Below are 14,722 nucleotides of genomic sequence, written 5' to 3'. Positions count from 1 at the left end.
TTTTTGGTAAGAGTTTTCCTACTAACCATTCCAGGACAAGAGAACAACAAAAGAAGAGATATAGAACACATGTTCCAAATTCTTGCAAAGGTCTAGCATTTCCTGGTACTTTTGAGACACACATCCCATTTGAATTTTTCTCTCTAGTGGATTAAGAAACAAAAACAAAAAGCAGAACTCACATTCTGTTAGTACTCTGTCGCTACCTCCAGGAATGGGACTCCATGAAGGGCCTTCTCCCCAGTATCTGTGGTGTTTTCTTAGTCCATTTGCATCTCCTAGTATCCTCAGGCTGGCTGGCTCCCAATCTAAGGAGATCATAGGTCTTCATAGTCCCTCCCCACTGTGGCACTGCATCACTGAAGAAAACTAAACACAGCCCAGGCAAATGTGTGCTTGCTACTGGTACCCCACCCACCTGAGCCCCACATGGATGGTGTCAGTGTTCTGCAGAGGGCTACGGAAGGGCCAGGAGGCCAGGTGGGAGTAGAGTGGCAGGCTACTCTCTCTCCACTCCTTTCCCACCTTCTTCATTGAGAAGATACAGAAATGTACGATGATGGCAGAGCAGCACTGCTCTGTGGACACAACAGGTTGGGAGTCCTGGGATTTTTTGCAGTGGCCAGAGGGGAGCCTTGCTTACAGCCTCTTGGCATTTTGCCTCCAGACCACCCTAAAGGAAACAGAAGGAGTGGAGTGTACTACCAACAGAGGTCTACCTCCTTACTTCCTCTTCTCAAATGCATCTTCTACTCTTTACTCTGTAGCTTGGGTTGTAGTTCAGAAGAATGTCACTTTTCTACCTAGAAATCACTGTTACTTTTTACTACCTGCAAGGTAAAATTGACATTCCTTAAATGCAACATACAGAAACCCTTACTGGCTTGACTCTTCATCAAGGAGTGTATTTTCTAATTTTAAGAAAGAGGGAAATGACAGTGATATGAATGACTATCAACCGTGAGCTTGGCACGTGCCAGGATCCCTTCTCTTCAAAATCCCACTCAGCTAGTTTGCCTTTCTCAAACACTTTAGACATTTTTCAAGCCTTTGTTTATGATGTGTTTTTCCTTCTTTTTGCTGAAAAAATGTCTACTCGTTCTTTGAGGCCCAACTCAAATGCATTTTTCCTCTGAAATCTGTCTTTCCTCTGTAGTAGTTTTAATTGCTACCACAACAAATTCTTACAAACGCAGCCACTGGAAAAAAAAAGAAAAGAAAACACCTAGTTCTGTTGGTCAGAAATCCAGTGCAATGGGGCTTAGCTGGGTTCTCTGCTGAAAGTCTCAGGATGCTGAAATCAGGGTGTCAGTGGGGCTGTGTTCCCTTCTGGAGGCTCTGGGGATAGACCTCTCTCAAGGCTGTTACAGGTTGTTGACCACAGTTTCTTGTGATTGTAGGACTGAGACCCTTGTGCCCTGTTAGCTGTCAGCTGGGGCCAGTATTTGCTCCTAGCAAATGCCCCATTTCTTCCTATACTTTACCTGCAGTGCCCTCTCTCAATAGTGAATCCAGTTCTCATGGTGCCAATTCTTCTGCTCTCACCTTCTGCCACATCTTTCACTCTTGCTTCCAGCTGAAGAGTATCTTCTACTTTCTAGGGCTCATGTGATGATATTGGGCTAGCCCACCTGAATAATCCAGGCTAACCACCCTATTGTAAAGTTCATAAGCTTAAATATATTTGCAGTGCCCTTTTTGCATGTAAGGTGACATATTCACAGGTCTGGGGAGTAAGGGGTGACATCCTAATGACCATACCTCTCCTTCCCCAAGCATAATTGAACTGTACTCCCAAATCATGGGGTAGATACCCCCAAATCTGTTTTGGTGCCTTTGTGCCAGAGCCTGAGTGGCCCCCAGATTTTTGCAGCCCTTCCTGAGTTTGGGCTACCTCAGTGTCTGGGGGTCACCCCACCTGTGATCTTGGCACTGGTTAGAGGTCTGCACAGGCACCTGCGTTTTCTGAGTTGGGAATCTTCTCTCCCCACCTCACCTTCTTCATATTCAGCATAATGCCTTTAATGAAACTAAGAAATATATAGAAGATGAACACACAAAATAATATGTTAATAAATTATTTCTCCACAAAATAACTAATTTTGTGAAAGTTTCATGGAAGAAGCCATAGGCACTTAATCTAGTTCTAGAAGAAAGGGTAGGCTCTCCACAGACAAAGAGGGCAAGGAAGATGGCCTTTTAGGCAAAGGAGGAAAGATAGGTGGGGAAGCATAAAGCATCCTGGAGAGCAATGAGACCTAGCGGAGTGTAGAATGCGCTGTGTGGCCCTGAGAGGGGTTGGCACTGCTCAGAGAGGGGATTACAGACCACTTAGAAAGGGCTCCAGGGGTGGGGGGGTTCCCTTGCCTCAGGCATGCTCCATAGAGGTTTCATGGCAGACCAACATATAAGCAAATAGACCATTGACAGCATCATGAAAGGTGTGAAGCTGTATTTAGCACAGAATAAAATGTTATTTTAAAATTTGACTCCAATGTGGGAGAGAACTGTAGTCTATCTTAAATACAATCCTTAAAAAAGAAGGCCTCACAGACCAGGATTGGGCAAGAAGATCATACTTGGGCAGGAGTCTGTATCTAACCCATCAAAGTCATCAGGAGTGTCCATTCATCACGGGAGTATTTGCTTATTTCTCCACAGTAATGTGAATATCTTTGTAGAGTCAGAAAAGGGGACAAGCTGACTTCTAAAGAAGAATGAGAGAGTATAGTTTCTATACAATGTCCAGTTGTGAAAAATGATTGAAATACCTAAGTTAACATCTTGAAAGGAATTTGTACTTTAATTTTGTCTTCTGTAAAAACTTGTATCCATAATAGGAAATTTCAATTTTAAAAAGCCCCTTTATTTAACCTAATCTCCTATGTGAGAATTTTTAAATCGGGGAAATAAAATCTCTATAAACTGTAGTTAAGCCTTCAAAATGACATTTTCCATGAAAATAATGCTGGGTTTGGTGATGTGCAATTTCTCATAATGTATGTGACATGATTGTGTGATATAATTATGTGCTGGGTCTGTATATCAAAATTAGAGTAATGGCATGCTAGCTGTGTAATGATGCATATTTTTTTCAATTAGGTGGATGCTCATGGAAATATTCTATTAACATCACTGGAGGTTCACAATGAAATGAATGAGGTCACAGGCAGTGTTGGTGATACCAGGAATTCAGCACGACCCTTTGACAACTCAGGAATCCAGTACAGGAAACAGAGCATGCCTAGGGAAGGGCATGGGCGACACATGGGGGACAGAAGCATCCCGCACAAGAAGACCCACCTACGGAGGAGGTCTTCACAGCTCAAAATTAAAATCCCTGATCTAACCGATGTGAATGCCATAGACAGATGGTCCAGGATCGTGTTTCCATTCACTTTTTCTCTTTTCAACTTAGTTTACTGGCTGTACTATGTTAACTGAGTGACTGTACTTCATTTTTCAAAGACTTCATTTAACACTGAGTGAAATATTACTCTGCCTGTCAAGTTTTTATACCTGTACACACACAGACACACACACACAGACACACATATATACATACGCAATTGTATATATATGTGAACTTTCTCAGCATATATATAAAATACACGTGTATATGAGGATGTATGTGTATATGTTTATACACACAGGTGTAAGTACCCATGTGTATGTAAAACAAATACACATACATATATACATTTTGCAGCTATGGACAACACAGGATGTATATTAAAGAAAGTCATAGTTTTTTCTTTTTTAATTGAAAGGGACAAGCATCGTCTAAATATTATGCCTTGAGAATGAGGGTGTGAAACACAATATCATCTCAAAATGTGTCGTTTATTATCATAAGTTAGATGTTTTAGTTTAAAAATCAGAAAGATACTCTTAGTTAATCTTCAAAAACTCATACAGTGATATTGCTAGTTTAAAATGAGTCACATACTTCATATCCTTTCTGTTCACTAAGCGAAGGCTTTTCAGCTTTCTTGGTGATGAGATTCGCTTTCATCGGGCATACTTTTTCTGTAGATAAGTGAGCCACTGGTGTGTGCTCACCTGTCATCTTAAGCATAGATAGATCCCACATTGATATCTGAACGCCCATCTTTTGAAAACCCATTGGGAATGGATGGCATATCATTGTAAGTACTTTGATGTACAGTGTATTTTTTTGTTCACTTGGAGTGGATCCAGCTTACCTGTCATGCAGGAACACAGTGGCATGTTCTGGCAATGTTTAGTTGACATTTCAATCACTGAAAATGTGCTCCACATCTTGGATGGATTTCTAGGCCTGATATCTAACAGAAAGCATAGACGTCTCAGGTTATTTGTTACTCTAAGGTAAAACCATCTAGGATGATTTTCCCCCTTGTCTTTATGTTATCAATCACTCTTACAACATTGTATGTTAATATAAAATATATTTGCATAACATGCATATATATGTATATTTACCAAGATTTTATTTCTTAATGCTTGCTATCATGGCAGCATGCGATGTCATATTTTCCTTTACGTGATGTAACTACTTTCTGTTATCTAGAATTAAGATTGAAGCTTAAAACACCTCTACTCTTCAATTTCAGAAACCAAGAAACATCTTCATACCTTTATTTCTGTATCTGATATATTTCATAAGCACATCCAACTACTCCTAGTTTAACTAGGATGTTGCAGGAACATGACCAGTACACACCACGCATCACCTAGTGACCCATGACCGTTCTCTTGAGGCAAAGGAGAGCAACCTGACAACAAACACAGTCACTTTTGGTTCCTTCTGATCCACAGCCTCATCAGTATTTGGACTTTTTAAAGCTCGTAGAAACAAGACAAGGTGCACCGGTTTCATAGACGCAACCTTAACTTACTATTTAGATGAGATCTTTCTAAAGAAAAAAAAAAGAGATGATATATTTTTTGTAAACAATATTTCTATCACAGGCCTCCATAAACTGAAATGACTACAGTTGTGCAAACAGATGTCACAGTGAAGTTAAGCATTTGGAGAAAAAAAAACCCTAAATATTCAGGAAAGAACTGCTAAATTAATACTTTATCCCAACATGCCACATATGCCTCACCCTCTCTGTTCTATTCTAAACCAATTACCAAAATCTCACCCAGTACTCAGCTGGCACCAGTTTTCTCCATGTAGATAGAGACACCACCTTCCCTAAGGATGCATGTAGTGTGGGCTATCACCATAAGCTGACCACTACTTGATTTTTCTTTGCCAGCCATAGCAACCTTTAATTTGTGGGAATCTGTCACAGTTCAATAACCACTGTCAGGTAAAACATAACCCACAAAATCTCATACTAGAAACAATGACCAGTTTTATACCCTTTCCCTTCCTTCATTGTGACCTTTCTTCAACATCTTCTACCCGCTGATCTCTGGTTTTATTTTTATCTGGAGACTAGCCAGTGATTTCTTAGTCTTGGGCTTTTCTCTGACAATCTTTTTTCATGGATAACAATGAGGGATCCTAAAAGTTAAACAGATTGGGAAAAACCTTGTAAGTGGCCTTATCATTGTTAACATGTTAAAGAAAAAAAAGACATTTATGAAGACCTTATCCCTTTCAATACTTCAGGTATCTTTTTCTGTATCTAGTTATTCAAGGAGTGAGCTCCACATGCAGAAGAGAGACCCCAAAATGCAAATGAACATAGATAAAAGCAGTCAATGGTTGATTTAAGTGTGCAATTTATACTATTTTGAACTGTGACATTAATTCTTTCTGGGAGAAAAATGACTCAAAACATTTTTGATGCATAGTTGAGGTACCCAACTATCAAAGGCAGAGACCCCATGGGGCTCAGAAGAGCTGCAGTCTACTTACCAAGGTTTTCTGGATATAAATTTGCATGGTATAGTCATAATAGCTTTTGAGCTTTTTATATGCATTTGGCACCAAGACTGGGATCCACCACTTTGTAGACACTGCGATGAAGTTAACATAATAGCTATACTATAAATAGTGTTTGTAACTACACACATACACACACACAAAAATACATACATATATTCTGTAAAAAAAAAGAAAACTTTTTAAGATTCTTGGGTATGTGTTTGCTTTCCTCCATTTCAGAAGAAAATTACTTTTCTTCTAATAAAATTATTTTGTAGCTTCTCCATTTTTAAAAGTTGTGAGAAATATTGAGAAGTAGAACTCTGTGCTGACAGAAGAGAGTTGAGTTTGGTTCTCTGTTCTGTTACTATGACCTCTCATTACTCCACAGTAGTTACTGGAACCAGTGAGCAAACCGTATTGATGAATTCTGAACCCGGACCTCTGACATTAATGTGAGGTAGCTGTTACCCACGTCCAGATATCTTGAGTAAGGAGAAAAACGTTGAATTTGGAATATAATGATATTTCTTTCTCAACAACTGTGCGTAATAAAAAGTTAATTTTCTATGTAGTCCTGTCTTTCCAAAATGCTTCACAGGGGCTTAAAATGTACAGAAGTACCTTGCTCTGTCAGTTTGTTATTACCCATATTCAGATATACTTGAGACAACTCAAGAATCCTACTACATAAGTCCCTACAGAGAAAGACTGAAATGACTTGAGTAATCTTTAAAACAAGTGTTATTCTTGTTCACCGACCCCAGGACTGTAGAGGGGTTTCATTGTCTATACCATGAGACATTCATTTCCCCCAAAATCATAAATGAACTAGAAAGTATGTCCTGATACTATTCCTGTTAGGTCTGAAGATTACATGTACATCTGCAATATCATGCGTTTTTAATGCCAGCATCCAGATCTTTTGACATATTTAGTCATTCACATTAAAAGCACTTTTCCCCTATGCAGCTTTGGAATTAACATTTTCACCTAGGAGATATCTCAGAAGTGATGCCACACACATTTGGGACTGGTTTTAAGGGGACAGGCACATGGCAGCTGTAGGTGTTCCTTTGAAGCATCTAGTAGATAACCCCGTTGGGTGTTAGTCCCACTATGGTATGTTCGAAAAAAAAATATGTCCAACTTTGAATCTCCTGGCTTGAAATTATAAACCACTTAATAATTCCTACTTAATGCTCTACCCAAAGACAAGTTCATATTTCTGGCCATTTTTATGTAAGCAAAAGTGAACAATTGGTGAAATATCTTTTTACTCGTGGAATTGACTCTGGCTCTAATCTTATATGAGCCATCAGTCAGAGTGACTTTGAATCATGGGGCAAAGAGCTGCCCAGGTGGACTAAATTTTCCCAGGACACTAGCTAGTGTGCCTTGGATCAATTACCTCTTCTACTGCATTGAAAGGTGCCATGTTTTCCAAAATGCTCAATTCCCAACACCTGGGTAAACAGTGACCTCCCAGAGAGTGGCTCACATAACATGCCTCTCCCTAGGGTGAGCCCCATAAACATGTTTTATCATTTTTGTCTCATATTTTTACTTCACAAGTCAGTGAGTGTGTTCAAGGTAAGTACAGGATTATTCTAGTAAGAATAGGCGATTGCTGCCATGATCAATTCCCATATTAATTTCATTTCATTGTAAAGATAAAACCCAATTTTGCTTAAGCACATTGATGTAATTTTTGGTATTATTTGACATGAAAAAAACAGCAAAATTGAGTGATAGATACAATATGAAACTTGTTGAATGAATTCAAATTTATTAAAAAAGAACTAACTGACTTAAATATGAAGACTGGTTTTTTTCTTCCTTGACTATGTTTTGATGAAGTGGTGTGCTTATTTTAATTCCAGATATTTTTAGATGCACATGCCCATTCAGGTTACTTGGAAAAGTCAAAAGAAATAAGCTCAAAGCTGACTGTATGTGAGAACAACTGAACCATGAAGTTTCTTTAAAAATCGTGATTTATTTTGAACTTCAAAAGACATCTAGACACCCAGAGATCCAGCCTGTTCCTGTCTTCAAATAAGTGTTTAAAGAGAGAAATATTTTTATATTTAAGACCAGGGGCAAAACTTACCAATAACCTCTGGCAGAGGTGGTGGTATTGGTCCTTACTCTTTAGGTTTTCAGTACTAAAAGGCAATTTCCCTTGTTTTCTCTCCAGTGAAAAAGTAGCAAGCAATGTTTGAATGAATGAATGAACGAATCCTCAGACACTTCAAGCCTGGTAGAACTTTTTTTTTTAAGATTTTATTTATTCATCAGAGACACACAGAGAGAGAGAGAGGCAGAGACACAGGCATAGAGAGAAGTAGGCTCCTTTCAGGGAGCCCGACGTGGGACTTGATCCCAAGTCTCCAGCATCACGCCCTGAGCTGGAGGCAGATGCTTAACCACTGAGCCACCCAGGCGTCCCCCAGGTAGAACATTTATCGAGAAATATATCTGTAGGCTCCCAGAAAGGCTGCTGGCTCACCTGGAAATACCTTAAAACTAAAATTCCCCACTGTGGTTATCAGTCTTACAGAATGTCCTCAGCCAGTTAGTATACCCACACATTTATCTACTCTAAGCAAAATAATAAAATTCTTCAGTAATTCTTTACAGGGCCTGTTAACATTCTTTTTTCATTTGTTTTTATATTCCTTATGAAAATACAAATCATTTTATTTTTTTTTCAGCTGATGTTGATCTATTTGGCTAAATGCAGTTATTCTTCAGAGCTCATATAACAAAACAAAGTTTCAAACTATGAAACGAGGTTCCCAGTATTTTAGAAATTGCCTGGACTGTTGACTCCCACTGCTTGTTTTTTTAATTTTTTAAAATTTTTAAAAATTTTTTAAATAATAAATTTATTTTTTATTGGTGTTCAATTTGCCAACATACAGAATAACACCCAGTGCTTATCCCGTCAAGAGCCCCCCTCAGTGCCCGTCACCCAGTCACCCCCACCCCCGCCCTCCTCCCCTTCCACCACCGCTAGTTCATTTCCCAGAGTTAGAAGTCTTCATGTTCTGTCTCCCTTTCTGATATTTCCCACACATTTCTTCTCCCTTCCCTTCTATTCCCTTTCACTATTTTTTATATTCCCCAAATGAATGAGACCATATAATGTTTGTCCTTCTCCGATTGACTTACTTCACTCAGCATAATACCCTCCAGTTCCACCCACGTTGAAGCAAATGGTGGGTATTTGTCGTTTCTAATGGCTGAGTAATATTCCATTGTATACAGAAACCACATCTTCTTTATCCATTCATCTTTCGATGGACACCGAGGCTCCTACCACAGTTTGGCTATTGTTGACCTTGCTGTTATAAACATCGGGGTGCAGGTGTCCCGGCATTTCATTGCATCTCTATCTTTAGGGTAAATCCCCAGCAGTGCAATTGCTGGGTCGTATGGCAGGTCTATTTTTAACTCTTTGAGGAACCTCCACACAGTTTTCCAGAGTGGCTGCACCAGTTCACATGTTTTAATATTCCTGATCTACTTTGGGACCCAGACTTGGACATATTTCACACTAAGGCTTCATCTAAAACTAGAACATCACTATAGGGATATTTCTCACCTACTCCATTAGGCTATAACACTATTCATTCAGAAGGCAAGTTTAAATTACCAGTAACTGCCAAAAAAAAAAAAGAAAGAAAAAGAAAATTTTCAAATTTTAACTGAGTTTTAAGTCTTCCTTCAAAAACAACCCACTTTTGATTTGGATGCTCAACCCACAGAACCACCCAGACACCCCTAGCCTACCTCCTTTTTATCAGCTTCTAAAGGGCGCATGGGAAAGATTCTTCAGGGAAGTTGGACTCAGACTCTATGGTTTTATTTTCTATATAAATAGATTCCATTTAGAATCCATGGACAAGCAATGTAAAGGGTACTTGTAAGCAAAATGCAGTTCACTGAAGTGGGGTGGAGTGGGTATAGATGTGTGTGTGTGCGTCTTGATGCCAAATAGGAAACAAGTTAGTGGCCTTGGTAGCCAGATGATCATGAGAAAATATCTTTACAACTGAAATCTTCATTTCTGATTCCCCAGGTTTTTAAGCACTTGTCTCTTAACTCCATTTTTTTAGATGAATATGTCAACACCCTTGTCTTTTCATGAGTTTCTCTTTCCCCTTCTCACCTCCCATTTTCTGTTAACTCTAACTGTACTTATACATTACCAAGGCCAGACACATTTGCATTCTGCCTACAGTCACAAAATTATATTTTATTATCTATTATGTTTATAGATTGATTCTAAACAAAAACTAATGAAACAACCCACATTACTAAGTTATTTTTGGGCATAGTTCAATGTTCAGTATTTCATTTGAAGGCATAAAGATAAATCTTAGGAGAAGAAAAAAAAAAAACAAATACTATAGCTAATAGTTTTTCTGACTGCAGTGGGTATAATTGACATGTAAGAAAAGAAGTGTCCTGGCAGCTGATGTTGCATTGTAGAGATTAAAGACTGTCCCATTCAGCACAGTAGCTATATTTCAGATTTTATGATTTTATTTATAAATTAATTCTAAAATTTCAAAAACAATGAAAAGGTTGATCATATGTATGATATACTTTTTTTAAGTGTTTTTTTAAATTTTTATTTATTTATGATAGTCACACACGCAGATAGAGAGAGAGAGGCAGAGACACAGGCAGAGGGAGAAGCAGGCTCCATGCACCGGGAGCCCGACGTGGGATTCGATCCCGGGTCTCCAGGATCGCGCCCTGGGCCAAAGGCAGGCGCCAAACCGCTGCGCCACCCAGGGATCCCTGTATGATATACTTTGATATATATATATATATTATGATATATATATGATATATATATATATATTTATTATGATAAATATATATATATATATTTCAAAGCAAAGCTAAGCAGTTGTTCTGACTTCTTTGTACAGTATCTCAGCCTTGAGCTATTTAAGGGAGAATCTTCCTTCCTAAGGTCCAGATAAAATGAATTACTTTTTCCTACACTACTTCATTTGATCCAAATCATACAACATGTATGTTTCGTTAAGACTTTCCTGGGTTTAATCCCTCCTGACCACCCACAAACATCCATTCTGGAGTTTCTAAGTTGCATTCTTTTTTCTTAACAAGGAAAGAATGGTATACTTTCTTGACTGTGTACTTAACATTATTGACCACCTTAGTCATTAAATTTATTGTTTGTTATCCTTTCTATATTTCTTCATGAAAATATTTTTCTTGGTTTTAACTGACTTCCCATACAAATTACAACTGCTTTCATTTTGGACCTGCTGCAAAATTTTCATCCTGTGATTTCCTTCCATTGAACTCCTGAATTAGTTCCATCAATTTTTTTAATAGCCCAAGTCTTCTCTTTCCTGGTTTTATTCTTCATTTGCCAAAGTTCATCCTCAGTAAATGTCCCCCAGATGAGTATGGGACAGGTTTTTGAGGCTTTGCATATCTGAATTCTTTCTTTGGTCTTTTTTGTTTACTTGGTAGTTAGCTTGGTATTGGCATGGATTCAAAGCAATCTCCCTAGAACTTTGAAATCATTGTATAATTATATTTTTTCATCCAGTAATATTGATAACAAGCTTGATGTCTGATTCTTATTTACTTATAGATACTCACCCCTAACTTCTCAACTCACCCAGGATTGAGGAAGAATTTAAGACATCCTCCTAGCATTGCATAAAGATGTATTTAGTAAAAAAAAAAAAAAAAAAAAAAAAAAAAAAAAAAAAAGATGTATTTAGTGAGAGTCCTTTTTATTGTATTGCGGATTTTTAGTGAAACTCTGGCTCTAAAGCTCTATATCTTCTGTTGCTTTTGAAGAAAATGTCCTGTGCCTATTTTCATGTGCTCCTACTAGTCAGATTTTGTATTTAACAGTTCTATACTCGACATATAATCTTTCTTATTGTAGTTTTGTGTCTGTTAGCTATGTGTTGAGAGATTGACTTTAACAATTCTATTTCATTTTCTAAATAGCTTTTTTGAGGCATTTATACCTGAATTTGTGTCATTTATAACAGACAAAAACTGCACATATTTAAATTGTATAATTTGATGAGTTTTGATATATATGAAACTATCATCACAATCAACATCACAACCAAAATTTTACTTGTGACACTTTGTAGTATCTCCGTCCCACTCTAGACACCGATTCCTGTTCAAGCAGCAAGTAATGTGCTTTAAACAATCAATGCAAACTAGAGATTAGTTTATATTTTCTAAAATTTTATACAAATGAAATAGATTGCACTCCTTTCCTCTAACTTCTTTTACATGGCATAATTACTTTGAAGTTCATTCATGTTGTTTTATGTATCAATACTTCACCACTTTTTATTGTTGGGTTGTATTCCATTGTTATGGATATCCACAATTTATCTATCCATTCACCCTTGACAGACATTTGGATTGTGTCCTCTTTTTGGCTCTTGTATATTAAGCTGCTATGAACATCCAGTTTTTGCACAGAAATATGCTTTCATTTTTCCTGGGTAAGTACCTAAGAACAAAATAGCAGGATGGTGGTATATGTTTAACTTTTAATGAAACTGCCAAACTGGTTTTCCAAAGTGGGTTTGGTGGTATTTCTTTTTGGTTTTAATGCATTTCCTTATTGGCTAATGATATTGAGCACCTTTCCATGTGTTTCTTTGCCATCTGTTTCTCCTCATTAAAAAAAGGTCTGTTTAAATCTTCTGTCCATTTTTAATTGGTTTTGTTTTTTAAATCATGTTTTCAGATCATAGTTATACATTCCAGGTACAAATTCTTTATCAGATATATGCTTTATAACTTTTTCTTCCTGCCCATGGTTTACCTTTTCATTCTCTTAATAGTTTTTTGGAAAGCCTAAGTTTTGGGACTCCTGGGTGGCTTTATAACTTTTTCTTCCTGCCCATGGTTTACCTTTTCATTCTCTTAATAGTTTTTTGGAAAGCCTAAGTTTTGGGACTCCTGGGTGGTTCAGTAGTTGAGCGTCTGCCTTCTGCTCAGGTCATGGACCCAAGGTCCTGGGATCGAATGCCATGTCCAGCTCCCCACAGGGAGCCTCCTTCTCCCTCTGCCCATATCTCTGCCTCTTTCTGTGTTTCTCATGAATAAATAAATAAAATCTTTAAAAAATTAAAGGTTTTAAAAAAAGAAAGTGTAAGCTTTAAGGTTTATTTTTTATTTTTATTTTTTTAATTGGAGTTCAATTTGCCAACATATAGCATATCACCCAGTGCTCATCCCGTCAAGTGCCCCCCTCAGTGCCTGTCACCCAGTCAACCCAACCCCCCACTCACCTCCCTTTCCACTACCTCTTGTTCATTTCCCAGAGTTAGGAGTCTCTCATGTTTGATGAGATCTAATTTATCTAACTTTTTTTTTCTAGGTTATGTATTTGGTATTTCTAAGAAATCTTTGATCTAAAAAAAAAAGAAATCTTTGATCTTACATCACAAATATTTTCTATTTCTTTTCTTCTAGAAGTTTTATATTTTTAAATATTACAATTAGACTTATGATATATTTTGAGTTAACTTTTGCATATGTTGTAAAATGTAAATGGAAGTTCATTTTCTCTTTCTGCATGTATCCTGCTGTTTTAGCACCATTTGTTAAAAAGACTATCCTTTCCCCCATTGAATCACTCTTGAATCCTTGTTGAAAATCAATTGTCCATATGTATGTGACTCGTATCTGGACTACCTATTCTGTTCTATTACTCTGCTTAGCTATGTTAAGGTCAATACCACACTGTTTTGACCACTGTAGTTTTATAAGTCTCAAAATTAAATAGTGTTAGTTTACCAAATCTTTTTCAAAGTCATTTTGGCTACGTTAGGACATTTCCATATAAATTTTAAAATCAGCTTGTCTGTGTGTGTGTGTATGTATTTCACACAAATTCTGAGAATTTGATAGAAACTGCTTTGACTCTACACACCAGTGTGTGGAGAATTAGCATCCTTATCATGCTTCTCAAGGTTTCTCAACCTCACACACTGACTTTTTGGACCACATATCTGTTTGTGGTTGAGAACTGTTCTGTGCATTGTAGGATGTTAGCAGCATCCCTGGCCTTTACTTACCAGATTCCAGTAGCACAACCTGCTTCCTCAGTTTGGCAACCATACATTTTTCCAAACACTGCTAAATGTCCCCAGGAGTGGAAAATTGGTTGAGAATCACTGCTTTAATTCTGTAATTTCTTTCAGCTATAGTTTCTTTTTATTTTAAATATAGGGACTCTGTACATCTTTTGTGAGGCTTATTCCTATTATTTCATATTTTTGGATGTTATTATAAATGGTACCCTTTTATTTCAATGGCTGATTGTTGCTAGTAAGTGGAAATGCAATTGATTTTTGTATATTGGTCTTTGTCTTAGTTCGAGCTCCTTTTTTTCCTTAACGCTGTATGAGAATAGTAAAGGTTTACTTGGATCCCCAAAGTGTTTATTTAACACTAATTTTTTGTTTTTATTTTTTGCAGTCTTTTTTTGTTTCATGCCAGTGAGTTTCTTTCTAAGACTGGTTGCCTTTTGTGAGGTATTTTGTGAGATAGGTTTTCTCAGGGTTTATCTTTATCACAGATCCCATGTGGTTCTCTTTCACAATTAGGTTTTTCATATATATATATATATATATATATATATATATATATATATATATACTAAATTAGAGGCCTGAGTATGTTTCTGGGATGTTAGCAGAAATGTTTTATTTTAGGATGAGCAAACAGATAGCTGACCTAAATGCTAGGAACCCCCAATGCCAGAACAAAAAGGGCGTCTCTTTTTTGGGCTACTTATCCCCCCTCCAGGAGGCT

The 14,722-nt window shown here is 37.4% G+C and overlaps 1 protein-coding gene across 2 annotated transcripts in view; it reads left to right on the top strand.

Moving 5' to 3' along the window:
* The window catches only part of GABRB3 (gamma-aminobutyric acid type A receptor subunit beta3), a 234,825-nt gene extending 227,167 nt beyond the window's left edge, over nucleotides 1-7,658 (top strand). For both annotated transcript variants that reach the window (XM_055326733.1, XM_055326732.1), the window contains one exon: nucleotides 3,103-7,658. In XM_055326733.1, coding sequence (XP_055182708.1) covers nucleotides 3,103-3,444 — 342 coding nt within the window. In that variant the 3' untranslated portion in view covers nucleotides 3,445-7,658. The remainder of the gene's footprint in view (nucleotides 1-3,102) is intronic.
* Nucleotides 7,659-14,722: the final 7,064 nt, after the last annotated feature.

Source organism: Nyctereutes procyonoides, unplaced genomic scaffold (genome assembly GCF_905146905.1).
Source record: "Nyctereutes procyonoides isolate TBG_1078 unplaced genomic scaffold, NYPRO_anot_genome, whole genome shotgun sequence".
Classification (NCBI taxonomy): domain Eukaryota; kingdom Metazoa; phylum Chordata; class Mammalia; order Carnivora; family Canidae; genus Nyctereutes; species Nyctereutes procyonoides.
The sequence above is the reverse complement of the archived record's forward strand: the minus strand, read 5'-3'. Positions and strand labels throughout refer to the sequence as shown.